The 25,829-nt window shown below is 41.6% G+C and overlaps 1 protein-coding gene across 3 annotated transcripts in view; it reads right to left on the bottom strand.

Annotated features, from left to right (window-relative positions):
* The window catches only part of LOC121276160 (DNA topoisomerase 2-beta-like), a 257,905-nt gene that overhangs the window by 115,740 nt on the left and 116,336 nt on the right, over window positions 1-25,829 (bottom strand). For all 3 annotated transcript variants that reach the window (XM_041184227.1, XM_041184228.1, XM_041184226.1), the window contains exons 11-19: window positions 22,420-22,558; window positions 19,458-19,615; window positions 11,457-11,582; window positions 7,841-7,951; window positions 7,634-7,739; window positions 7,275-7,384; window positions 6,785-6,877; window positions 6,584-6,698; window positions 2,198-2,319 (exon numbers count right to left, since the gene is read on the bottom strand). In XM_041184227.1, coding sequence (XP_041040161.1) covers window positions 2,198-2,319; window positions 6,584-6,698; window positions 6,785-6,877; window positions 7,275-7,384; window positions 7,634-7,739; window positions 7,841-7,951; window positions 11,457-11,582; window positions 19,458-19,615; window positions 22,420-22,558 — 1,080 coding nt within the window. The remainder of the gene's footprint in view (window positions 1-2,197; window positions 2,320-6,583; window positions 6,699-6,784; window positions 6,878-7,274; window positions 7,385-7,633; window positions 7,740-7,840; window positions 7,952-11,456; window positions 11,583-19,457; window positions 19,616-22,419; window positions 22,559-25,829) is intronic.

The raw sequence follows: 25,829 nt of genomic DNA, 5'->3' as shown, positions 1-25,829 counted from the left end.
AAAGAAGAGCCCTGTGTACACGCAAATGCGCCATACTGTGAGCCCAACTGACAATCTTAAATTGATTGCCAGCGTAATTCTTAGCACACTGAGGATTATTTAGCAAATGTTGTCCAATCGCAGAATCGTGTCTAATGTTGTATACTATGTTTTGAGTTATGCAAGCATGGGCTGGTTGGGTACAGTACATAACTTGCCCGCTGCCAAAAGCAGAAGGGACATGCTGTTTGAAAAACTTCGACAAAAAAGTCTCTTTTTTCAGCAATTTCTTATATAGTGAGAGATTGGGAAGTGTTGATCTCCAAAGGAACCTGAGTGTTTTTGTTCATAAGTCACTGAAAGCTAACATGCAGGTGCAGCAAGCAATTAGGAAGGCAAATGGTATGTTGGTCTTTATCGCAAAAGGACTTACAGGATTGAAGATGTCTTGCTTTAAATTGTATGGAACCTTGGTTAGACCGCACCTGGGGTATTGTGTACAGTTTTGGCTGCCTTACCCAAGGGACGATATACTTGCCAAAAAGAAAGTGCAGTAGAAGTTCACCAGACTAATTTCTGGGTTGACGGGACAGTCCTATGAGGAGAGATTGAGGAAACTGGGCCTGTATTCTCTGGAGTTTAGAAGAATGAGAGGTGATCTAATTGAAACTTACAAAATTTTCAAAGGACTAGACAGAGTGGATACAGAAAGGATATTTCACCTGACTGGGGGATCTAGAATCAGGGTACATAGTTTCAGACAAAGCAACAAGCCATTTAGGACTGGGATGAGGAGGAATTTCTTCACTCAGGGGATGGTAAGTCTTTGGAATTCTCTGTAGCTTAGTCATTGAGCATTTTCAAGACAGGGAGATCGATAGATTTCTAGATACTAATGACATCAAAGGATATGGGGATAGTGTGGGAAAACAGCATTGAGGTAGATGATTAGCCACGATCTACTTGAATGGTGGAGCAGACTAAGGGGCCCAATGGCCAACTTCTGCTCATATGTTTCTACCGCACGACATGATGAAGGGTGCCCTCAGTGTGAAGATGGGATTTAGTCTCCACAAAGCATTGCCATGGTCACTCCCACCAGTATCATCATGGCCAGATGCATCTGTGACAGGCAGATCATTAATGAAGAGTTAGATGAGATATTCTATTATGTTGGTGCTCTCACCACCCAGTCTGACAGCTGTGTCCTTTAGGATACACATTAATATTCTCTTACCCAGAGTATTCTGTGCCCTTGCTAGCTCAATGTTTCCTCCAATGATGTTCAACATGGGGAGAAATGATTCAAGGGCCAAGTAATTGATAACCAGCAGGAAGTTCCCATGCCCATGTTTAATCTGAAGCCATGAAACTTTACTGGATCTAGAAACAATGTTGGGTCACTCAGAGCCACTGCTAAATGACAGTATGCCACTGTGGCCCCCAACTCTGGGGATCTGCCCTGCTAGTGGGCTTGGACTTAGCTGAGGATGGTGATGGAGGAGTCTGGGACATTAGCTGTAAGATTTAATTTTGTAACTATGAATATGTTAGGCTGATTAATCTGTGGGACAGCTTTCCCAATGTTGGCACCTGTTCCCAGGTGTTACTGAGGAGGAGGACTCTGTAGGGTCCACCAGATTGGTTATGCCTTCATCCTGTCATTATTCAATGCCTGGGTTGCAACTGAATACTCCACCTTGTCTTATTTTTTATAGTGGTTGATGCAACTAAGTGGCTTGCTGGACCACTGCAGAGGGCAATAAAAAAGCAACCACACTGGGTGTGGAACATGTAAATCAGATCAGATAAGGATGGCAGGTTTTGTCCCCCCCCCAAGAACATTAATGAATGTGTTGGGATTTTCAATAACAATCAGCCAGATTTGTGGTGACTTGTGCTGATACTAACCCTTTGTTTCAATTTTATTTATTTATTTTTTATAAACTGAATTCAACTTCTAAAATTGGGTTTGAACTAATTTTGATCATTAGTCTAGGCTTCTAGGTTATTACTTCAGTATTATACTGGAGGGTTTCCTGTTTGCAGACAGCAAGCAAAGATTAACCTTTTGTGAATACAGACTCACTAGTTCTGAATCTACCTCTGATTTGAGGCTAAGACACGTAAGCAAAAAACTATGCTACAAACCATATGTCAAATTGTTAATTGATATGAACTACAAACACAGCATAGGAATGTTTGCCATTTCACTTACCTCACCATGGTGATAAGCCGACATTTCAGCCACTGATCCTGCCAACTGAGCAACCTTAACTTCTCGTTTGTCATTTCTCTTGAAACATGTAAATAAGACTTTGCGTTGCCCAGGTTTTAAACCTGAAATAAATTTATACAAATGTTACAATATTATTTAGTTTTAAGATAGAGTTCCACTTCTTTAGTGTGCTTGTTCTGCACATTTGGACCATGTCCATACAAAGCTTCAATTTGTAGAGACTAGAAAACTCCAAGATTGAAAATGAGGTTTTTCTTCAGATATAGGAAAGAACGGAAAATAAATCTGAATTCTGCTGTATCGAGTTATGCGTTCATGGATGTGGACATTGCTGACAAGACCAGCACTTATTGCACATCCCTAGTAAAGGTGGTGGTGAGGCAGCTTTGCAAACTGCTATGGTCCATGTGGTGTAGGTACACCCAGAATTCTGTTAGGGAGGGGATTCCAGGAATTTGATCCAGCGAGTGAAGGAATGGTGATATAATTCCAAGTCAGAATGGTGCGTGATTTAGAGGGGAATTTGCAGGTAGTGGTGCTCTCTACTGCCCTTGTCCTTCCAGGTGATAGAAGTTGATGGTTTGGAGGATACTGTGGATGGAGCCTTAGCGAGTTGCTGCAGTGCACCTTGTAAATAGCAAATACTGTGGCCAATGTGTGTCGGTGATGGACGAAGTGAATGTTTAAGATAGTGGATGGGGTACTGATCAAGCAGGCTTTGTTGTCCTGAATGATGTTGAGCTTCTTGAATGTTGCTGGAGCTGCACTGATCCAGACAAGTGATGAGTATTTAATCGCACTCCCGACTTGTGCCTGGTAATGGATGGACAAGCTTTAGGAAGTCAGGAAATGAATTACTTGCTTCAGAATTCTGAGTTTCTGTACTGCCACAACATTTATAAGACTAGTCTCGTTCAGTTTCTGGTCAATGGTAATCCCCAGGATGCTGAAGGTGGGGGAATTCAGTGATGGTAATGCCTTTGAATTTTGAAAAGAGATGGTTAACTTCTCTCTTGTTGGGGATGGTCATCGCCTGGCACTTGTGTGATGTGAATGTTACATCATATTTATCAGCCTGAGCCTGAATTTTGTCCAGATCTTTCTGTATGTGTGTGCAAACTGCTTCAGTTTCTAAGAAGTTGCGAATGGTACTGAACACTGCAATAATCTCCACTTCTGATGTTATGATGGAGAGAAGATCATTGGTGAAGCAGCTGAAGATGGTTGGGCTTAGGACACTATCCTGAGGAACTCCTACAGCAATATCCTGGGGCTAAGGTTATTGGCCTCCGACAACCACAACCATCTTCACTTGTGTTCGGTATGTCTCTAGCCACTGAAGAGTCTACCCACTGATACTCACTAACTTCATTTTGCTGGGGTTCCTTGACGCCGCACTTGGTCAAATGCTGCCTTGACGTCAAGCGGAGTCACTCTCACTCTCACCTCTTGAGTTCAGCTCTTTTGTCCATGTTTGAACCAAAGTTGTAATGAAATCTGGAGCTGAACGGCCTTGGAGAACTCAAACTGAGCATCATTGAGCAGGTTGTGACTGAGTAGGTGCCACTTGATAGCATGGGCGACAACACCTTTCATCACGTTTCTGTTGATTGCAAAGAGGCTGATGGAAAAGTAATTGGCCTGATTGAATTTGTCCTACTTTTTTTGGACAGGGCATGGCTGAGCAATTTTCTATATTGTCAGGTAAATGCAAGTGTTGTAGCTCCACTGGAATACCTAGTTAAGGGCTGGGCTAGTTCTTGAGCGCAAGGGATGTGCCCATAGCCTCTCCTGTAACAAGTGCACACAGCTGTTTCTTGATATTTCATGGACTGAATCGAATTAGCTGAAGATTGGCATCTATATTGCTGGGGATCTGAGGGGGAGGCCAAGATGCACCTTACACCTGGTACTTATGGCTGAAAATGATTCAGCCTTGTATTTTGCAATAATGGGGAGAATTTTCCGATTGGCGAGCAGGGGCAGGACCCCCTCACTGGAGCGTAAAATGACGCGCAGTGACATTGGCAGGCGTCACGACGTCACTGTGTGTCATTTAGATTTTCAGTTCAGTATTTTGAGTCGGCTGCACACCCACTGACCTGTCAAAGGCCTATTGAGGCCTGTTTAAAACTAATTAAATCAATTAAATGAGTTGCCCAGCAGGCGAAGAGCCCATGCGGCCTCCACATTTTTCATGGAACCTCACCCACAAGCGGGATGAGATTTCATGAAGTGTTTATAAATTAAATACATTTTTTATTTAATGTTCCTTAACATGTCACATGAGGGGTCATGTCTTAAAATAATTTCAATTCTTTGTTTAAATGTTTGAACTTTAAACAAATCTCCCTGCGCTCTTTTGCACACATGCGTGAAAGAGCGCAGGCCCGGATTCAGGGAATCCTCCCTTTCCCCCCCACCCCCGCCCCGGCCCGCACAGCTTCCAGGCAAGCGTCACGCTGGGCAGGCCTCAATTGGCCTGCCCGCGCAAAATGGTGGCGTGCACCCGAGCGGGGGCGCCTATCAGGTTCACGCTCGCTCCCGCCCGCCCCCACACAACCCTCCCCGCCAACCAGAAAATTCAGCTCAATGTGCTGGATTCCGCCATCAGTGAGTTTGGAGATGTTTTGGAGCCTCCACCTCCCATCAGGTGTTTAATTGTTCATTCACAATTGGATGTGGCAGGACTGCAGAGCTCTGATCTGATCCATTGGTTGTGGGGTCGTTTAGCTCCGTCTAACACATAGTGCTTCCACTGTTCAGTATACATGTAATCTAATATCGTAGCTTCATCAGCCTGACATCTCATTTTAGGTACGCCTAGTGCATGCTCTTCTACACTCCTCATTGAACAAGGGCAATCCCCTGGCATGATGAATGGCAGAGGGAGGACTATTCCAGGCTATGAGGTTATAGATTGTGGTTAAATACAATTCTGCTTCTGCTGATGGACCACAGCAAGTCACGAATGTCCTGTTTTGATCTGTCCTGAATGTATCCTACTTTGCACAGTGGTCATACAACAAGATGTGTGAGGAAGAGATTCCATCCCCACAAGGACCATGGACATATGCATCTACAACAGGCCAATTGGTGAGGATGAGGTCAAGCATGTTTTTCCCTCTTGTTGCTACCTGCCACAGGCCAGCTATGCCCTTCAGAACTCGACCAACTTGGTCAGTGGTGGTGCTACCAAGCCACTCTTGGTGTTGGACATTGACCCTCTCCACCTTGAGTGCCCTTACTACCCTCAGTGTTTCTTACAAATGGTGTTCAACATGGAGGAGAACTAATCCAACAGCTGAGGGAATGCGGTAGGTGGTAATCAGCAAGAAGTTTTCTTGCCCATGTTTTCTTGCCCATGAAGCCATGAGATCCAAAATCCAAAGTCAATGTTGAGGATTCACAAAATCCTCCCTCCTGACTATATACCACTGTGCCAGTACCTCTGGTCAGTCCTACTGCTAGAATAGGGTATACCCAACAATTGTGATGGAGCAGTCTGGGACATTGTAAAGTATTATTCATTAATTATGACCGTCAGTCTATTGTTAGACTAGGATGGGGCAGTTCTCCCAATTTTGGCACAAGTTACCACATGGTTGTGAGGAGTGCCTAGATCGATGCTGAGCATTCTTTTAGTCAACTTATCTGTGGCAGTTTGATATAACTGAATGGCATGCTAGGCCATTAACAGGCAACCATTTAGTTATGGATCTAGAGTCACATGTGGGCTAGAATGGTGAAGGGTGGCAGGTTCCTTCCCTGAAGGACATTAGTGAACCAATTGTTTTTTTAAACAACAACCTAGTAATTTCAGGATCATTCCTGAGGCTAGCTTTTTATTCCCAATTTATTAACTAATTTAGATTCATCTTGGTGCCATGTTGGAATTTGAATTCTTATGTCTACAGCGTTGTACAGGCCTCTCGCTTACTAGTCTAGTAACATTATGACAATGCTATAATTCCATTTATGTATTTAACCATTAGCACTAGTTGGAAAGCAAAATTATCAAACATAAAACTTTTTTAGTCACAACGTTATAACAAATAAAAAAATATACAAAGCAAGTTTACACCATTCTACATTTTGTTCATTGTATCTTGTGTGCAGGTTCTAATATGTCTGACATCAAGGCTCCTTGCATTACAGTCCCTAATATTTGAGGTCACTATGCTGGATGGAATAGAAAGAAGTAAAGGAATTTTAGATTATTTATTAGAATAAAGATGGATTTATTTTATTATAAGATGTTCATAAAGATACAGGCTTTACTTTTGGGCACAATTCTGATAACCGGAAATCTATGCCATAAAGAAATACAATAATAAAAAAATTATAGGATAATTTCTAACTTACCATCAACAAGAGAAGGAATGGACCTTTCATTGTCAGAATTTGAGAAAAGGATTAATTCCTTGTTGATGAAGTCATTGTACGTCAAGTACTTTGTTGCTGTTCCATATAAATATTGCTATAAAATTAGATTTTGAAAAGTGACAATCATAAACACAACAGAACAAAATATTAGAAATTAATGACTACAATTCAATACCAGACCTCTGGCAGCCCATGCAGCCGCCGCTGTCTTCTGTCTTCCATGAAATTGGTCAGCCATTCTTTTCGATCATCTATCTTCTTTTTGCTGAAAGCCTGAGATGTGAAAATTTCTAATTGTAGCATTAAAGACAGCTGATAAACAATGAAAAGGTCACCATGTTGCAGTTTCTAGCAACCGATTATCCATGAAGCAAAAATACCACTAAGGACTGTTTTACCAAATATACAGCTGGTCAATCAAATCATGGCCTAACTTAAAGAAAAGTCTATCAATGAAACTCTCTGAATCAAAAATAAACTCATTTTTGTTTTTAACCATCAGGAGTTTATCTTAATGGATTGTCCTGGAATGAATGGCAATAGTGGAATTCCAATGTTTAGATACAACATTTATGCTGAATTTTACATATAAATGTTGGGTTTGCCCTGAAACATTGACATTTAAAACACTGACAAGTTGTGATTTCTATAATACAGTTATATATAATACCAGAGTAATTGCAGCATCATCCTCCGGGCCAGTGTATCTAAACATTACGCGATGCCTGTCCATATCTGCAAAGTATTCTTTTGCTTCTTTTGATGTACTGGTACCAAGACCTGTGTGAGACATCATATATACCAGTCAATCCACATATGCATTTACTATGATTATTACTTAACATTAGCTCTACTGGGTACCTGCTATTGCCAGAATGAAACTCAACTCCAATTCGGGAGTATATCAGCATTAAGAAAACTTGTTCCCAGCTGCGCAAAAATACAAAATTTCTAAATTAAGTCATGTTTTCCCCCACCTCCTATGGTTTTACTTTTGATTGTTTTGAGTAAAACTTTTACATTACAAACCTTTGTAGTATTTCACTTTCCAAGACTTGTTATTTTCTATTTGTTTTTTCCATTCATCAAATTCAGGAATGCTGTAGAATGCCAATTCTTGTTTATTTTTGGTAGCCTTTATTGGAAAAAAAATATTAAAACAATATTTTTTATCAAGAGCAATTAGAATTGTAGATTGTTCTGTGAAAACGTTAGTGATCTGAAGGTTCAACTAGCCTTTACTATAGGTGTAATGAATTCCTCCAAGAATTGATGTCTCAGAAGAGATGGCCAGTTGTGATGAAAGAAGTTGATCAGCAAGCCTTTGATATGAGAGCCATCCTGATCCTGTAACATTTAAAGATATGCAAATATCATACTGTTTCAAATTAGCCATTATGATAAATTGACACAATTCATGAATTGTACAGCAAAAAAATAACTTAATATCCCATAGCAGTCCTCACAGACAAAATAAAACAAAGGGTGGAGTCTTGTGGAGGCGACTGGGTCTCAGTCACTGGCTGAAGAAGCAGCAAGAGCCCCGTATCACCTCTTTTCAAGAAGCCCGCTGCATCTTGTGCCACTAGGGCACTTAACAGGACAGTGGTGGGTCTTCTCCCGGGATCAAGGACTCAAGGATTGAAGTCCCACCTGCCGAGATCTTCCAGCCACTCAGGGCCATGTGTTCAGCAGCGCCACTGGGGAGGCAGTGGCTACTGCTACTACTACACCCACCCATCCACAGGCTTTCCTGCCATGGAGTGAATTGGGATCGATGCAACAGCGTGGCTCTCCCACCCTATTAAATGTTGTCCTCCACCCCCCCCACCATCAAATTGGCCATGGGGGAGAGCACAAAGATTCCACCCACAATCTTTCTTCGACTTGTATCATACTAAACCTTTTCCTCTTTCTGACCTGCAACTTGATCTCTCTCTGTCTATATACTTGAATTTCTTTTATTGCTATGTCTCTGTCTCTAACTTCTTTTTCTGCACTCCCTCCATCCTAGGGAGGAATTCCATGATCCAAGGCATTCAGTTGGGAGCAATGCTCTCACAGGGAGCACATAAACAAAATAAAATATTTGCATTTATATAGTGCCTTTCTCACTGAGGCTACCCAAAAGCACTTTGGAGCCAATTAATTATTTCCATGTGTAGTCATTTTGAAGGAGGAAAGTGAGGTAGCCAATTACCTTGCAGCCAGGTCCTAAGAATGGCAAGGAGATAAATGACTGATTATTCTGTTTGAGTATTGTTCGTTGAGCAATAAATGGCCTGGATACTACAGCATTCTCTTGATCCTCTCTTGTTTTTTTGTATATTTCTCTCCATATCTTTCTGTCCCTCTTTCTGTATACGTTCTTCAGATTTGACTACCATTCTTTCTAGATGTCCTGGTCTCTCTTCCTTTCACTGCCCATGTAGACCTGCAGCCAGAATCAGAAAATGATCTGGGCTCTCCAGGGAATGAAGGGGGATGGCATGCACATTTCACTGCCGTGTGGTCTTTACATTTTTATGTTATCTTGCAGTGAAATTGGAAGTTAGAAGTCGGTGAACTGCAGCAACAGTGTTTGGATTGATGAACAGTGGTATTAGCTGGCAGTGAAATAGGGAAGTGAAACTAGACAAAGGTTCAGCAGAGTCTGGATCCACAGAGCGTGGCAGTAGCAACATGATCTGAATAAGACCCATAGACATGCGTTCTCTTTTTGTTAGGCTGCTCCAGTGACACCAATTAGAGAATATCCTGGCACAATTTCACTGCAACAGTGAGCTCAACTTCAAACCAGCTGGAAGGACACACTATTTAACTTGGTGAACAACATGATACTGAACAATCTCCCCCTCCTTCATACCACATTGTCCCATTCAAGACACATCACATGACTTATGCCACAGGAAGGTAAATGGGGAAGCCAAATAACATTAATTCAATTGCAGCAAAAACACAAAACATGCAGCCGAACACAAAGAATCCACCAACTGGCAGATACCAATCATAAGTGACACAATTACCAATTACTTTTTTCATTTGACATGGAGCATTAAAATTGCTAGGAAATGTTTCACCCAAAAAAGTAGTATTATTCCTTTAATTAGATAGGCCCTCTGAAGACCTAAATGACTAGATGGAGTTTGAAAGGGGTCTCTACAATTTGTAGCTCCCAATCTGTGTTAACAGATCTTATCTAAATGGACCAATTCATTAAGCCCCAATTAAACATTTCCTCTGCCAGTAAGAGGGACACAAATTACTTCTGAGCAGTGTTTTTTGGAAGGAAGTGGTTGAAGGCAAAATAAAGCTAAAACCAGGAAATTAAGAGACTCCAAGAAGATATAACCCTTGACTCCTGCAGCATAAATTTAGTAGCAATTTGGTCTGGATTATCTATTTATTTCAAAAATTATAAAGCCAATCTGTAATAGAGGATCTATCCTTTGTGAGGTGGTGACTGGGCCCTTCAATGATGTTCTGAGCTGGCCAAGAGCTAAGCTGGTAAATCTGGACGTTTTGACAACTTCGGCTCCACAACTATAAAATACCAAGACAAAGAGAAGAAATTAATTTTTATAACTGTCACATCAGCATTTGAGCTGGAGCTAAGCTTCCAAACTCACCCTCTCCACCCCCAAGAATGTCTACTTCCACCTCCCTAATATCACCTATCTCTGTCACTACCTCAGCTCACTTACAGCTGAAATCCTAATGCATGGTTTATATAGTTCCAGCCTCAACTATTTCAGTGCTCTCTTGGTCAATCTCCTTTCTTTCACCCTCTCAAGTCCTGTTAACCTATCATTTGTGTGCTTGCTGATCTACATTGGCTTCCTGTGCACTAGTACCTCAATTTTAAAATTCTCAGCTTAGTGTTCAACTCCCAGCATGGTCTCAGCTCTCCTCATGTCCGCAACCACTTCCAGACCTACAACCCTCCATGACCGCCACATCCTCCAACTCAGACCTTTATATGATCCACTCCTTTGAATCACCATTGGCAGCCATGCTTTCAGTCATTTAGGTCTGGAATTCCCTCCTTATACTCTCCGCCTGTAAGACTTTGCTTAAAAACTATTTGTTTGACCAAGCCTTTGATTATTATTGACTCAATGACAACTTTTGCCTGAATATGCTCTAATTAATTGTCTTACTATGATAAATACACTAACCCAAGATGTTGCTGAGCATGTAATTTGGACTTTCACTTCAGCACAGTACTAGGGAATGCTACAGTGTCAAAACCACTGTTATTTTGGTTGAAATGTTAAACCCAAAACTCTGTCAGTACCCTCTGGTGGGCATAGAAGGTCACAAAAAATCAAGGCTGACCCTCCAATGCAGTACTGAGGGAGCACAGAGCTGTCAGAGGTGCTGTCTTTCAGAAGGGATCTTAAACCAAAGCCCCACAGACTGCAGCTTTTGGAGCTATCTCTGCAGCTATCCAATTTTTCCCTGCTATATCACTTACCATCCTAATAAGGAAAAGAAAACAGATGAAAAAGCAGAAGAAATTGATAGAGTAAAGGACAAGTGACAGAAGCAAAAGAGAACAGAGAGAAGCTGCAATATGTAAACAGCAGAAGCAGGCAGTAATTGCTACAACTTGGATAGCCATAAGCACAGGTGAGTTCCCAATTCATAATTATCACCAAAATACAATTTAACACCTAACTGATATTCAATTAACAACAGTGACCATATTCTCTGAAGAAATGTGCGTAATACCATGGGGGATTGACTAGTACAAGGAGCATCTGCTGACAGCTGCATTATAGTGCTCAGAAATCATATTTTGTGCAGTTTTATCAGTATCTTTTTTTCTTTAATTAAGACTCATTCAGACCTGATCAGTCATGATCATAATCTTGCCATAGCGAAGGGATTTCAGAGACTCTGCATCATCGTAACTTTTCTTGTATTGAAGACCAACTATCTTGATAATGTTGTTGATTTCTGCATTCTCCATTATCTGCATGACAAAATAGTCAAATCCATGGTTTTGTAGAATTGCAACATTTCACAACTTTCATGCTGTTAATTAACAGATCGGAATATAAGCCATATCCTTAGAAAACCATTTTTATATTTGACATATACACAAGTCGTCATTCACATTAGTAACCATAGCAGCAATAATTAACTGCATCATGCAATTTCCACATGACGCTCTAAAATTAATCAAATAACCAAAGTTTTGACAAATTTCAGATACCAGATGTGCAAGATTACACAATTATCTACAGAATTTCATGTATCCATCAAATATTTCAGTGCCAGTTTTCCTTAAAAAATGAATTACTGGAGCTATATTTGATTAATATTAAAACATTCACAAATCAAAAGTATTGTAATAATAATGAGACATCAATTTTACTAATAGCACTACTGATGAAGAATATGAAACACAGCAAACAAGTCAGCTGGTGGCAATTGGTGCGTATCCGTATATAGCAAGTAGATGTGACACTTGTCACGAAACTATAATAAGTTTCATAATATTATTGTGGATTACTATAAAATAGGTTTATGGGTATGGGTGTATATGATTCTGTCTGTGTGATTTAACTGGAGTCAGATAGGCTGCAAGCTTTAATTATCAGAAGAAGTTAAGGGTAAAAGGCATTTGAAATGTTAAAGAGTAAACATGGATGAGGTCTTAGCATGTAGTGTGTGAAGGAAATTTGCATTTTTCGCTAAGTGAAGGAGTTGTTTGGGTTTTAAAGGGATGGTAGGATGTTTACAACGAAGAAGATAAACAGGGCAAGGTTATAATGCTTACTTTTCTCAAAAGGTACTGGCCATTTGGCAACATGAAAGATTTTTATGTTGTGGGAAAAGTACATTTCCAAAGACATATAGAACAATAGAATTTACAGATTAAAGAGAGAGAAACATATATAAAGGAAGGTAGGAAGGTGATGTTGATAGGCTAGGTAAGATCTAACAGGAGTGTGTGAAGCAGCCTTGGGAAAGCCTCCAGCCACTTTTGCAGAAGTCTGCTGTGTCCATTAACTAAAGTTGGAGAAAAGCCTTTGGAATTCCACTGGAGTGGGTGCTGTGGTAAATGTACTGGCTTGCTTTTTAAATTAAACATCTATTTTGGATGGTTGCCTTAAAGGGGGTATGTAATTGGGAATCAGTTTAAATAGAAATTTTGGGATTTATTATAACATTAAGTAACTGTAATCTTATGTATGTGCTTGAAATCTTTTCTTTTGTTAATAAATGTTTTAATTTAGTTTTTTAAAATCTCTCAAAGGTGTTAATGGACTCATTACTTCTGAATTCAGTGCCCAAATCATCTCGTAATAAACATGGATTGCAAAACTGTTGTGAGAACGTGGCTGAGTTTCCCTTATGGGTTTGGTCCACCTGACACACACCACCTGCCACGTCATAACACACTGAGCTGAACTATTTAGCAGGGAACGGGTGGCGGTGTGCTGTTGCTCCCCCGGCCCACCAAAGATCAGCAGCCAAGTGACTGACTTTCAAAAGTACTGCAGTGATAATACGCTGTGGCCTTAACAAGCTGAGGGTCGGACTTCAAACCCTCAATGGAAGGAAGATCCCCCTCAAGATCCGCCAGCTAATCTGATTGGCCAACAGCTCTTGCAGTCCCAGCAGTGCCAGAAGAGGGTAATGGGCACTGCTGGGACTTCCTTGGCCCATGAAGAAATGTCATGGAAACCGGACAAGGGATTGGGCACTCTAGGGAGTGGGGGTAGATTTTGGAGGCCAGTTGGGAGGTACAAAAGGAGGGGGTATGATTTTTAAGGAGAGTTCTCCCGATGTGCACAGGGTATCCCCACTCATTCCACCCTTTCACCAACTTTGGTGAAAAAACAGCCTTCACACTCTCGCCCGCCTTCTACTGACCAGCATATTATGGCAGTAGAGGTGGACTGATGCCCTGAATTGCCACTTACTTGGGCAGTTAAAGGCCTCAATAGGCCCAAGAGCAGGCAGTCTACTGGGCCCCTTACCCAACCTGGTATTATCGGGACTAGGACGGGGGGGGGTGGCTGGGAAGCCACCTGTGGGAGTAGCTACCCATCCAATCTATTTTACATGAACCCCAGCCAGAAACACACCTGCTGGGACTGCAAGAACTGCTGGCCAATCAGATTAGCTGGCAGACTTTGAGGGCAGAACTTTCTTCTACTGAGGAGTGGAAGTCCGACCCTCAGTTTGTTAAGGCCCAGCAGCACTGCAATCCTTTTGAAAGTCAATCACTTTGCTGCTGACCTTTCTTCCGGGGTGGGGAGGGGGAGGCATAAGCACACCGCCATCCCCACCCCCCAAATAATTCAGCCCAGTGTGTTACGACGTGGCAGGTGATATGAGCCAGGTGGACCAAACCCATAAGGGAAACTTGGCCACGTTATGACAACGGTTTTTCAATTTGTATTTATGAGAGGATTTGGGCACCGAATTCAGAAGTAATGAGTCCACCTTTAAAGACTTTAAAAACTAAATTAAGAAATTTATTAACAAAAGAAAAGATTTCAAGCCCATACATAAGATTATGGTTAATTAATGTTATTATAAACCCCAAAATTCCTACTTAAACTGACTCCCAACTACACACTCCCTTTAAGGCAACAGTACAAAATAGATGTTTAATTTAAATAGCAAGCCAGCACGTTTACCACAGCACCCACTCCAGTGGAATTCCAAAGGCTTTTCTCCAACTTTAATTACTAGACACAGGAGTCTTTTGCAAAAGTGGCTGGAGGCTTCCCCACACAATGTTAAGCTGTGTATTTCTTTCAATTATCTGATGACAGAAAAATTGCTGGGTTTTTTACTAATATGTCTGGCAAATATTAGTATATTGTAGCCCCATTAAAAAACAAGCTTGCATTATTAACAGATTCCCCATAGCACTGCTTAAGGCAAGTTGAAGGATGTTTTTCCAAATAAAATGCATTATATCATGTACTGAGCAAAGAACTATGCTACTGTTAAACAGTAAGTATGTTCCTTTAAGGTTACAATTCAAATTGTGCAGCATTTTTGAAATTAACATGGATGAATTAGAGATCTGGTAGGTCTTTCTAGCAGTAGTTTGGGCACAAGGGCGGGAGGAGGAGAGAGGATGAGAATGCAGGCCACCACACTTCAGACTGCTAAGAATTAAGCAAGTTCAAGGCTGCAAAGCATTAATGATACCAAGCCTGAAGAAAAGGAATGGTACGATTAGCAGTACAGATTTTGTTCTCACTAAAAATCCAATTTTCTTGAGGGACAGGAACTGGAAAAGTTCCAACTGAGAATGGTACTAAAGTAAAATTGAAAAACTTCAGTAAATATAACACATGATTCTTCACAAATATCATTTAAAAACATTCAAAGATGGGTTAGTATTGAACTTTCATTGGCCTAATTATATTGAAAAATTGAAAGAAATATGACCAGTGTCTATGTATTTGTAAAACTGGGGAACCAAAACAAAAAAGCTCCACTGCAACCTTCATGCATTATTAATGAATTGTACACAAATATTCATTTTAACAGGTGTCACTAAGCAAAACAGTAGGTGTCAACTCCAGTACTATCAAGGTAGCGCTCATGTTTGTAGATGCAAACAACACACTCAAAATATTGCTGGAAATGTTCACTCAAATGGAATTCTCAGAATCTGTTTAATCATGGGGTCAATTTTCTGAATAGTCGTTTAATTGTACTAAACAAAACAACTTAGATGTGCCCTATATGATCCCCCAGTAAACTGAATCATAAAGATTTAACTGCATGCCAATTTAAATGCTGCATTCATATGGAGCAAATGCCAAGGAATGAATTACAATGTTGCCATATTTGCAAGGAGGTACTTCATTATTTCAAACTCTGAGTGCTAGCAGTATTTCTGATGGGGTGGAGGGCTGAGCCAAAGCACTCTCCCAACATCCCCAATTTTGCAGTCACGTATAAAAGTAGTCGTAGCCATTGACATAGTCTTGGCCTGAAGAATGTTTCCTTCCATCTTACTGATTTCCTGGAAAAATAGAAGAAATCTGATGGGTGGGGAAGAAGGGACTAAAAAACAGGAGGAAGGGGACAGGGAGGGGAGAAATAGGCCAGAAGAGGGTGGGGAGGAGAGAGGCTAGGGGATTGGCGAAGCAGGTGTTCAGGAGACCGAGGAGAATAGAGGAGATCAGGCAGACGATGGGAGGCACAGAAAGAAGTGGTGAGGAGAAGAAAAGGAAAAAGTATTCCAAGTATAAAGTGGGAGAGGAGGGGGCGGGTGGTGTGGGGGTGGGGGTGGAAAATAACGCAGGTGGGAAGATGGATCCCGTTCTTCTGTCTCCTCTCACCCACTTTATACTTGCACCATATTCTCCTCCCTTAGACCTGGATTATGCTCTATATCATGAAGGGCAGTGAAGAAATTTTACAGAAAGCCTGACACTTCTGTGACAAATGACATTATTAGACTCTATTAAATCCTAAAATCATGACACTGTTCACTTTGTAATGTAAAAGGTGAACCCCCCTCCACCCCTTCTATTGAATAAACCTAACAGTCCATGCCCCCCAAAAAAACCCCATCAGTCACCATAACTCTTGCCCAGAGTGTCTAGTTTGATGGAGTGAATAGCAATACTATGGTTGCTTCCATTTTTCAGTCAACCTGTTATGTCATCCAGTTAATGAGCTGGGCCACTCAATGTCATCCTTAACACATGCTAAAAGTTTGCTACTTTACTAGCTATGTCACTTACAACGACTTTGCATTCACCTGTTTATATTGAATAAAATGTGCCTCACAAAACAGAATTTGCCACTTAAATTATGTAAAATAATCAATGCAATGTATTGTTAAGTTCAGCCTTAGAGAAATGGCTACAGCACTCTGGTATGATCTTGCATTATCCTTTCAGGAGTTCAAATATTTGTAAGGCCTATTTGCTTGATGGCACTAATACTGGTTGATGCTATCGCCTAGCTAATTCAAAATTACATCCTGCAGATACTTAGACAAAAAGATTTGGTGCAAAACCCATACTAGCTTCTCCTGATTTTTTGTGTGCATTCAGAGCCATCATCGTCAGTTCCTCAAAACAAAGATGGTGTCTGCCAGGCTTCATGGTTTGTGTCCCCTCAGGTAACTCAGCAAGCCAATCCTGGAGCCACAGGTTTTTGGGTAGAGAGGACAAGAATTACTGGGAGGAAGGTGGGTTCTCGAGCCAGTGTTCTGTTCTCTCCCCTCCCGCTTCCATCGCTTCTCCACAACAGTTTATGTGGTCAGTTTCTGACTGTGTTGTGGCTTGTTGGATGAAGCGCCGCCATTGTTCCTCCCATACACTAATGTCAATTTCTCCCCTTTTCAATGAGGCTTTCAGAGTGTACTTGAACACTTTCTCTGTCATCCCTGAAATCAGGTGCCATCCTTAAGTTGTGAAAAGTTGGAAGCAGATTATTTGGCGTGCGTATGCAGTGTCCAAGCCAGCAGAGCTGGTTTTGTATGATCATATTTGCAATGTTGGAGGAAGTGGCTTCAGTGAGGATACTAGAGTTTGTTCACTTGTTTCTCCTCTTGACTTTTAGTATCATTCAGATATCATTGCTGGTGGAAATTCTCCAGCGCCTAGCAGTGCCTTTGATAGGTGACCCATATAGAAGGGTGGTGACAACAACAGCGATGCTGACTAAAGGCTTTGTCCTCTTACAGAGATCTCTGTTGTTGAAGACTCAGTTGTGCAATATTTAGAAGGCTGCACTAGCCGATTCTGTGCTGAATCGCCTTTTTGATGGTGGCCATTTGAGAAAGGTAGGTGCCAAGATATGGGAAGTGTTAAATGACTTCTAAAGTCTACCCATCAAGAACAATAGCTAGAAATATAGATGCTTGTCCAGGGGAGGGCCTGGTGGAGGATTTTGGGTTTGCTGATGTTAAGTGGGAAGACGTCAAGGTTGGTCTGAATGTGACTTGCAGTGTGGACCACAACTGCGCAGTCGTCGGCATATTCTAAGTTGTGAATATGCTGGAGGGTCACTTCAGTCTTGACTCTCAGCCTGCTGAGGTTGAAAAGCATCCTGTCAAGTCAAAACTCAATCATGACCCCACTGTGGAAGATAGTCACAAATGAGTTCCATGACCAGGTACAGAAATTAATGTGAGTTTTTTCGCTTGTGTGTTTTTCTGACCACAAGTCTATGTTTGGGGCATCTTTCCTAGCCCCTTCCTCCAGTGAGGTGAGCAGAGAGGACTCTAAAGAGGACTGCTCAGTCGTAGTTGCTGCTGCCAGGCAGCTACATACAGATGTGGAGATGGTATTGAATTAAGTAAATAACTCTATGGAGGAACATTCAATTGTTTAGCTAAGCCTCAAGCAAATGAACACAAGTAATGGCTTTGTGCAAATGAAAAATAATGTTTAAGTGCTATCTCAGTAATACAAAAGATATAACTCTACGTGAATTGCAGTTATATGTTCTGACCACAGTCCCTTACAAACAGCCTTGTAACAAAAAATGCATGTTTGTTGCAATGCAGCATTGCTCATAAGGATGCAAGGTGGTTATACAACAGTGTAATAGTTGCGAAAACAGAGTGTCAATGCACTGTATCAGGAACTAATGTACTTTTGATCTTCATAAACGCCATATCAGTGACATTTGCGAATATCAAGTTGGGGGGGGGGGGGGTGGACTAATGCAACAAAAATCATCTTATGCCTAGTTGTTGTTTGGTGGCTGTTCCACTAGATTTAGTCATTGTATCTAGCTAGAAATCTATTGTGGTTTATATTCCTTTACCAGACTTCACTTGACAAAATGTGATGATCTTTGTTGGTTAGAGAAAGGAATAATTCAAACTCAAAGTCATGCTTTTGATTCAGTTTGTAAACAATTTGTTTGAAATTTGAACGAGCAACTATCAAAACATATAGAGACCTGATAATTCCACTCCGGGATTTAAAAATAAATAACTCTGCTTAAACGGGCAATCTAGCTTCAAACTGCCTAGTAACAATTTAGATCAAAATAGACTCCTGGTAGTCACGAACAATATTGCAATCAGGAGCAGTTTTAGGTGCTCTACTTTAGGATGGCTCTGATGAGAAAAAATTCATTAATGTAGTACCATGTACGACAAGCTTTAGTTATGAGGAAAGATTGGAAAAACTGGCACCCATTTCATTAGAACAAAGGTGGCAAACATAGGGTATGCATGGCACAGAAACAGGCCATTTGGCCCAACCCATTCATGTTTGTGTTTGTGATCGTCTGAAACCTCCTCTCATCTTTCCTCATCTAAATTTATCATAAGATAAAAAACACTGCTTCAAATATTCTTGCATTTGCCTCTTTGCTAAGGAAAGCCACTCAATGGTTTTAAATTTATGAGGTCCAGAGGCATGATTCTTCATTCGCTTACTGATGACCTTACATCAAGGTATAGGGTGGAACCAATAAATATTGAACATTTTCTCTTCAGTTATCTCAGATATATTACAATGGTTGAATGGCTCTCAAAGCTGGGATGCATGGTCTGAAAAGGTGTGGGGAGTAAGAACTTACCAATGAGAGAGATCTATGACATGAGAAACAAGTAACATCAAAAGTTACAAACCATCCAAAAATATAATACTGCTTAATGTGCATATATAGCACACTTATACACAATTTACACTTCTTAATTTCTTAATTAACATGTTGATTATATCTCACCAGAACTGTCAATCTGTGGTTATGTCTCAACAGCTTTATTCAGTTGTTTTACATGCAAGGGATTTCTATCTGTCCCAGGATCAAAAAGGCAAATCCCTCATTCAAAACTGTGAAAACATAATGGAATCTTAATTTATATTGCATCACCTTCGTGCAAACATACCTGTTTGTGTGAAGCTTCTCGAACATTGAGAATTTTACCCCTCAATGGGAACACACCATATCTGTCACGCCCAATGACAGCCAGACCTGACACAGCCAAGGATTTGGCTGAATCTCCTTCTGTCAGAATCAATGTACAATCTGAAGAATGTCTGCCACCTGATTCAGAAATAAATACATGCCTTTAAGTTGCAGTTTACTTATTAAAGACAGATACATACATACCAACAAATTAGGAGCAGGAGTAGGCCACCCGGCCCCTCAAGCCTGCTCCACCATTCAATAAGATCATGGCTGATCTGATTGTAACCTCAACCCCACGTTTCTGCCTACCCCCAATCACCTTTCACCCCCATGTTAGTCAAGAATTCATCTAGCTCTGCCTTAAAAATATTCAAAGGCTCCGCTTCCACTGCCTTTTGAGGAACAGAGTTCCAAAGACTCACTGCCCTCGGAGAAAAAATTTCTCCTTACCTTCGTCTTAAATGAGCGACCCCTTATTTTTATAAATAGTGTGACCGGAAATGGAGTGCAGCTGATCTAACTGAGTGAAGATTTACAGTTTGGTGAGAGGGGGACTTAGAACCATAGAAAAGTTATAGCACAGAAGGAAGCCATTCGGCCCATCTTGTCCATGCCAGCCCGAGGACACCCTGGTGCCCTTTCTAATCCCACCTTCCTGCACCCGACACATGGCCCTGCAGTTTACAGCACTCAAGGTGCAGATCCAGGTACTTTTTAAAAGAGTTTAGAGTTTCTGCCTCTACCACCAACTTGGGCAGCGAATTCCAGACACCCACCACCCTCTGTGTAAAAAAGTTCTTCCTCATGTCCCCCCTACACCTTCTGCCACTTATCTTGAATCTAGTCCCCTGGTTCTAGAATTCTCCACCAAGGGAAACAATTTTATCCTGTCCACTCAATCTATTCCCCTCATAATTTTGTACACCTCAATCAAGTCACCTCTCAGCCTTCTTTGGTCTAAGGAAAATAACCCCAACCTTTCTCTCCTCGTAACTACACTTTTCTAACCCTGGCAACATTCTTGTAAACCTCCTCTGCATTCTCTCCAGAGCTATTACGTCCTTCCTGTAATGTGGTGACCAGAACTTAAGTGTTAATTTTGTTCTTAAAATCTAATCTAGTCTGTAATTAGCAGTAACTGGAAAGTGCTGTGTAAGCAGGCTAAATTCTTTCTTCCTTGCAGTTTATACAGGGTAAACTCACTTTTCAGCTGTAGGAGCTGAGTAGTTAATTAGCTAACTGGTTGAATCTGGTTACTGTAGCCCCAATTCAGTTTACTATAATGACACGTGTTACACCCACTTATGAAAAAACATTTTGCACTCAAATATGCACTTTTTATTCTTTCATGGGATGTAGGCATCGCTGCCTAGGCCATAATTGCCCTTGAGAAGGTGGTGGTGAGCTGCCTTCTTGACCACGGTGGTCCATGCGGTGTAGGTACACCCACAGTGCTGTTAGGAAGAAAGTCACAGGATTTTGACCTGGGGCAGTGAAGGAACGGTAATATATTTGCAAGTCGTAATGGTGTGCAGCTTGGTGGGGAACTTGCAGGTGGTGGTGGTGTCCCCCCATGCGTCTGCTGCCCTTCTCCTTCTAGATGGTAAAGGTCAGGGGTCACAAGGTGCTGTCAAAGGAGCCTTGGTGAGTTGCTGCAATGCATCTTATAGATGGTACACACTGCTGCCACTGTGCATCAGTGGTGGAGAGAGTGACTGTTTAAGGCACAAGTCATGCAGGCTGCTTTGTCTTGGACGGTGTCAAGCTTCTTCAGTGTTGTTAGAGCTGCACTCCAGGCAAGTGGAGAGTATTTCATCACACTCCTGACTTGCGACTTGCAGACGGTGACAGGCTTTGGGAATTCAGGAGATGAGTTAGCCTCACAAAACTCCCAGCTTTTGATTTGCTCTTGTAGCCACAGTATTTATTTGGCTGCTCCTGTTGATAGTGGGGGACTCAGCGATAATGTCATGGGGAGATGGTTGGATTCTCTCTTGTTGAAGACGCCTGGCACTTGTGTGGCGCAAATGTTACTTGTCACTTACCAGCCTAAGCCTGAATGTTGTCCAGGTCTTGCTGCAAGCAGGCACAGACTGCTTCAGTATCGGAGGAGTTGCGAATGGTGCTGAACACAATCATCAGTGAACATTCCCACTTCTGACCTTATGATGGAGGTCAGGTCATTGATGAAGAAGCCTAGGTTGGTTGGGGCTAAAAGGTTCCATGGATTATGATGATTGATCGCCAACAACTAAAACCATCTTCGTTTGGGCTAGGTATCACTCCAACCAGTGGAGAGTTATCCCTCTCATTCCCATTGACCCAATTTTGAGAGTTCAGTCTCACAGTTCTCCTCCCACTCAACCCAGACACAAGCCCCCAGATGTTAACAAGGGTGACTTTGCAGAATCGACAGGGCTGAATTTGTGTCATTCCAGTGGCCTGGGTCAATGCCAGATGGTCTGTCCATTTTCATTCCTTTGTAGAGGTTGTATAGAACTACATGGCTTGCTGGGCCATTTCAGAGGATACTTAAGAATCAATCATGTAGGCCAGACCAGCTAAGGATGGCAGATTTCTTTCCGTCAAGGGCATAAGTGAATTAGGTGGGGTTTTATAACAATCGACAATTGGTCACTATTACAGAGGCTAGCTTTTAATTCCAGAGTTATTAACTGAATTTAAATTCAGCTGTGGTGGGATTTGAACCCAGTCCCCAGAACATTAGCTTGTGCTCTGGATTGCTAGTCTAGTGACATTACTACTACACCACCACCTCCCTATTGAGATTTTAGCAACTACTGTAGTTCCTAATATGAAGCAAGCTCACACTAGTGATCATAATAGGAATCAACCATTCTATTTTTAATCATGGTTATAAAAGGTGGCTTATTTCATTGTTATTCTAGTAAATATGAAAGCAAAAACACTTACTGTACCTGCATCGTTGGCATCATCCAGTTTTGGAATGCCTTTGATTTTGCTGTGTTTTACAGAGGAACACTTCTTATTTAATTGGGTCTGGGCTTTAAATTTGACCCAATTTAGTATACTTTCAACAATGCCACAGTTGTTTGCCTAGAAGGGCCAAAGAGATTTTCATTCCCTTTAACATCACGTGAAAAAGAAAATCTTGATGCAAAAACATCAACTTAACTTTAACAAAATTCAATGAGACCCAAGAATACTGAACTTGAGAAAACCCCCAACAGAACGTTCCAGTATATTAGAAACAGGGATGCATACAGTATTTTGAATGCAGAGAATCATCCTGGAGGGAGAGAGAAAGGAACCAACACGTAGCTACAATGGGAGATTCAACAGAGGAAACCAAGGCTTGAATTTTTCCCACGTTGGGTGGTCTCAGCAGGAGCGGGTGGGGGTGGTCGTGGAGCCGAATGCCGCCCATGACCAGCTCTGCACCACTATTTTACGCAGGCGGGCCAATTAAGGCCTGCCCAGGGTAAGACGCGAGCCGTAATGCTGAGCGCTACCTGTGCGGGTGGGGGAAGGAGGGAGAGCCAGGACAGCTCTGTGCCTCAAGGAGATTGATTCGTTATTGAAATCATTAAATACATGGATTAAAATTTTATTTAAACGTGTCTCCTCATGTGATTGTGTTTTTATAGTTAGGGAAAACCTTTCATTTTATTAATAAAAGCTTTAGGAAACCTGATCCTGCTCATGGATGAGGTTTCCTAAAAAATGTGAAGGCCACTTGGCCTTTTCGCCTGCCCACCAACCTTAAGGTTGGACAGGCAGCGTTAACAATTAAACATTAATCACTTCCTTAATGGTCTTAATAGGTAGTTTAAATATCGGCAGGTGTGCAGCCAACTCCGGCTCGCACCCGCTGAACAAAACACCGCAAGACAGTGCAATGATGTCGGGAGGCATATCCGACGTCATCACACATCATTTTACATGTCGGCATGTCAGGCCCGCTCCCTCATGCTGACTGAAAAATCCTGTTCCAAAAGTTTGATCAAAAAGATGGGTTCTAAGAAGCTTTTTAAAACACAAGTGAAATGCAGTAGTGAGGATTACAGAGGGAGTTCCAGAGACTAGAGCTGATGCTGCTTCCAATACTGGATAAGAGGGTAAGGTGGCGAAAAGAGAGAAAGAGACGTAAAGTGACATGGTAGGACAGTGAAGGCGTACACAATATTAGGTAAGGGAGACTGACACAAACCTAAAGGGAGATTCGAGGATGAAGTTTTGAAGGTCAATGTGTTGGGAAGGGGGTGCTAGAGAGCCAATATATGTTAACAAAGTGAGGTATGATCAATGTGTGGAAGATAGTGAACAAGAAAAATGGCTGAAATTCAGACAAACTGGTGTTTATTAGGGGTGAAGAATTTGAGTTTAACAGGAAGGATGTTAGAAAAATTAAGTCTGGGGGATAAAGTTTCATTGTGATTGGGGTTAATGATGTGATGCTGGACACAGAAGAAAAGCAATTTTTCTGGTGGATAGGCTATCGGTTTGAGACTAAGCTGAGTAGAACAGGGCATTGTAGATTGCACAACCTGTTTCAGCTTGACTGAACAACTGGGTAGTGAGATGGAGTCAGTAGCAAGGGAGTGGAGTTTTAAGGTTAGAGCCGAAATGTTGGCTTAGGTCTTCCTAGTCCAGGTAGGTTACATGGGAAGAGTCAACCTCAAGGGAGGGCTGTGGAAAGTCAGTCTTCATGGGAGTATTAATGATGCTTCTGACCTTACAAGAACCATTTACAAATTTTAAACATTTTCTGAGCATCCTATAAAGGCCATTGGGTAGGCCACCGAAAGCCAAGTATGAATGGGCAGAGCAAGGATGGTGCATGTTCCATCCAATAGTACTTCAAAATTTAATGGGCCATAATTTTTCCCTCGTCAGCGGCAGCGGGTAGGGGCGGTCGGGAAGCCGATCACGCTCCACTCCGCGATTTCATGCAGGCGCACCAATTAAGGCCCGCCCTGCATGGATCACAAGCAGCAGCACTCAGCACTACCCTGTGCAGGCAGGGAGGAGGGAGAGCAGGCCCGCCGCGCAGTTTGCACATGCACGCCAAAGAGCGCTTCAATCTCCCTGAGGCACGGAGCTGCCTCAGGGAGATTGAAGCACTTTTTAAAAAAATTAATAAAAACGGTAAAAATTTAATAAAATGGTGTCACATGAGATAAGACATCTTTTTAATTTCAAAATGAGGTTTTTATTTAATGTGTATTAGCTTTAGGAAACCCCATCCCTTTCGTGGATGAGGTTTCCTAAAAAATGCAAAGACTGCCAACCGTTAGGTTCGACGGGCAGCGTAAATTTCAAATGAATTACCTTGAAAGGACTATTAAGGCCATTAGCAACTATCAGCAGGCATGCAGCTGACTCCAGCAGGTGCCCGCCAAATGAAGTATCGCCCGTCATATTACGCTCAGGCGTGTCGGGCGCTCACCCGCATGCTGAACTTAAAATTCTGGCCATGGACTCCAACTGACGTTATACGACCCTAATTTAAAAAAGCAAATTTCTTTGTTTCAAGCAGGGGCCTCCAGTCCCAAAGCTCAGTGAGAATGGGGTGAAAAATGCTGCATTGTTATTTCAACTGCCCAATCCTTGGCAATAAAAGAAATCCAAACTATTCCTATGTACCTCATCCAAGTCAGGAAAACAAAGAAATACAAGCTTTGGGTAACACGAAAATACCAGGGGCAAAAAAAGTTAGTTTTTCAGGTACAAAAAAAAACATGGAGCCAATGATGAAAGACAGGTGGAGCCTTTCTGCACTCTTGACTTTCCTTATGTACTTAGTATTCCTGGCTGATGACAACTTTCAAATGCATTCAAAAGGAAGCTAAGTTCAACAAAGTAGAGAAATATGGAACAGAATAAAAATATTGATTTGCCAACAAAAGCAGGGGATAAACTGATCAGTTCCTGAAAAAAGGCCCACATTTGTAGAACAAAGCAGCTAGTCTAAATGATCCTTTGTCACATTCCGTGACACATGTTAATAATCTCTTTTCAATAGACCACTATCAAATAATTAGAATAATCAGTTTGTTTTTAAAAATATCAAGTTAGGAAAAGGCCCCGAAATTCACTGGGAGTGAATTGGAAGATGGAAAAGTTCAACAGAAAGAGCTGCAGCTGAGGATCAGTTAAGTTGCATAGTTGTTGGGGGTACAGATCATAGGATTTGTGGAGAAGTGCCAGTAGTAAGTAGACCATAGTTGGAAAGGTTGGGAAACTCACAGCGCAAAGGGTGGATAGAAGGATAATCAGAGATCTTGTGCAAAGGGGACTCAGTGGAGCCGAGGAGATGTGTCAAGGAAGATCAAATGTCGGTGATTGCGAGGGTAGAGGTGTGGGA

Source organism: Carcharodon carcharias, chromosome 3, assembly GCF_017639515.1.
Source record: "Carcharodon carcharias isolate sCarCar2 chromosome 3, sCarCar2.pri, whole genome shotgun sequence".
In the NCBI taxonomy this organism is placed as follows: domain Eukaryota; kingdom Metazoa; phylum Chordata; class Chondrichthyes; order Lamniformes; family Lamnidae; genus Carcharodon; species Carcharodon carcharias.
The sequence above is the reverse complement of the archived record's forward strand: the minus strand, read 5'-3'. Positions and strand labels throughout refer to the sequence as shown.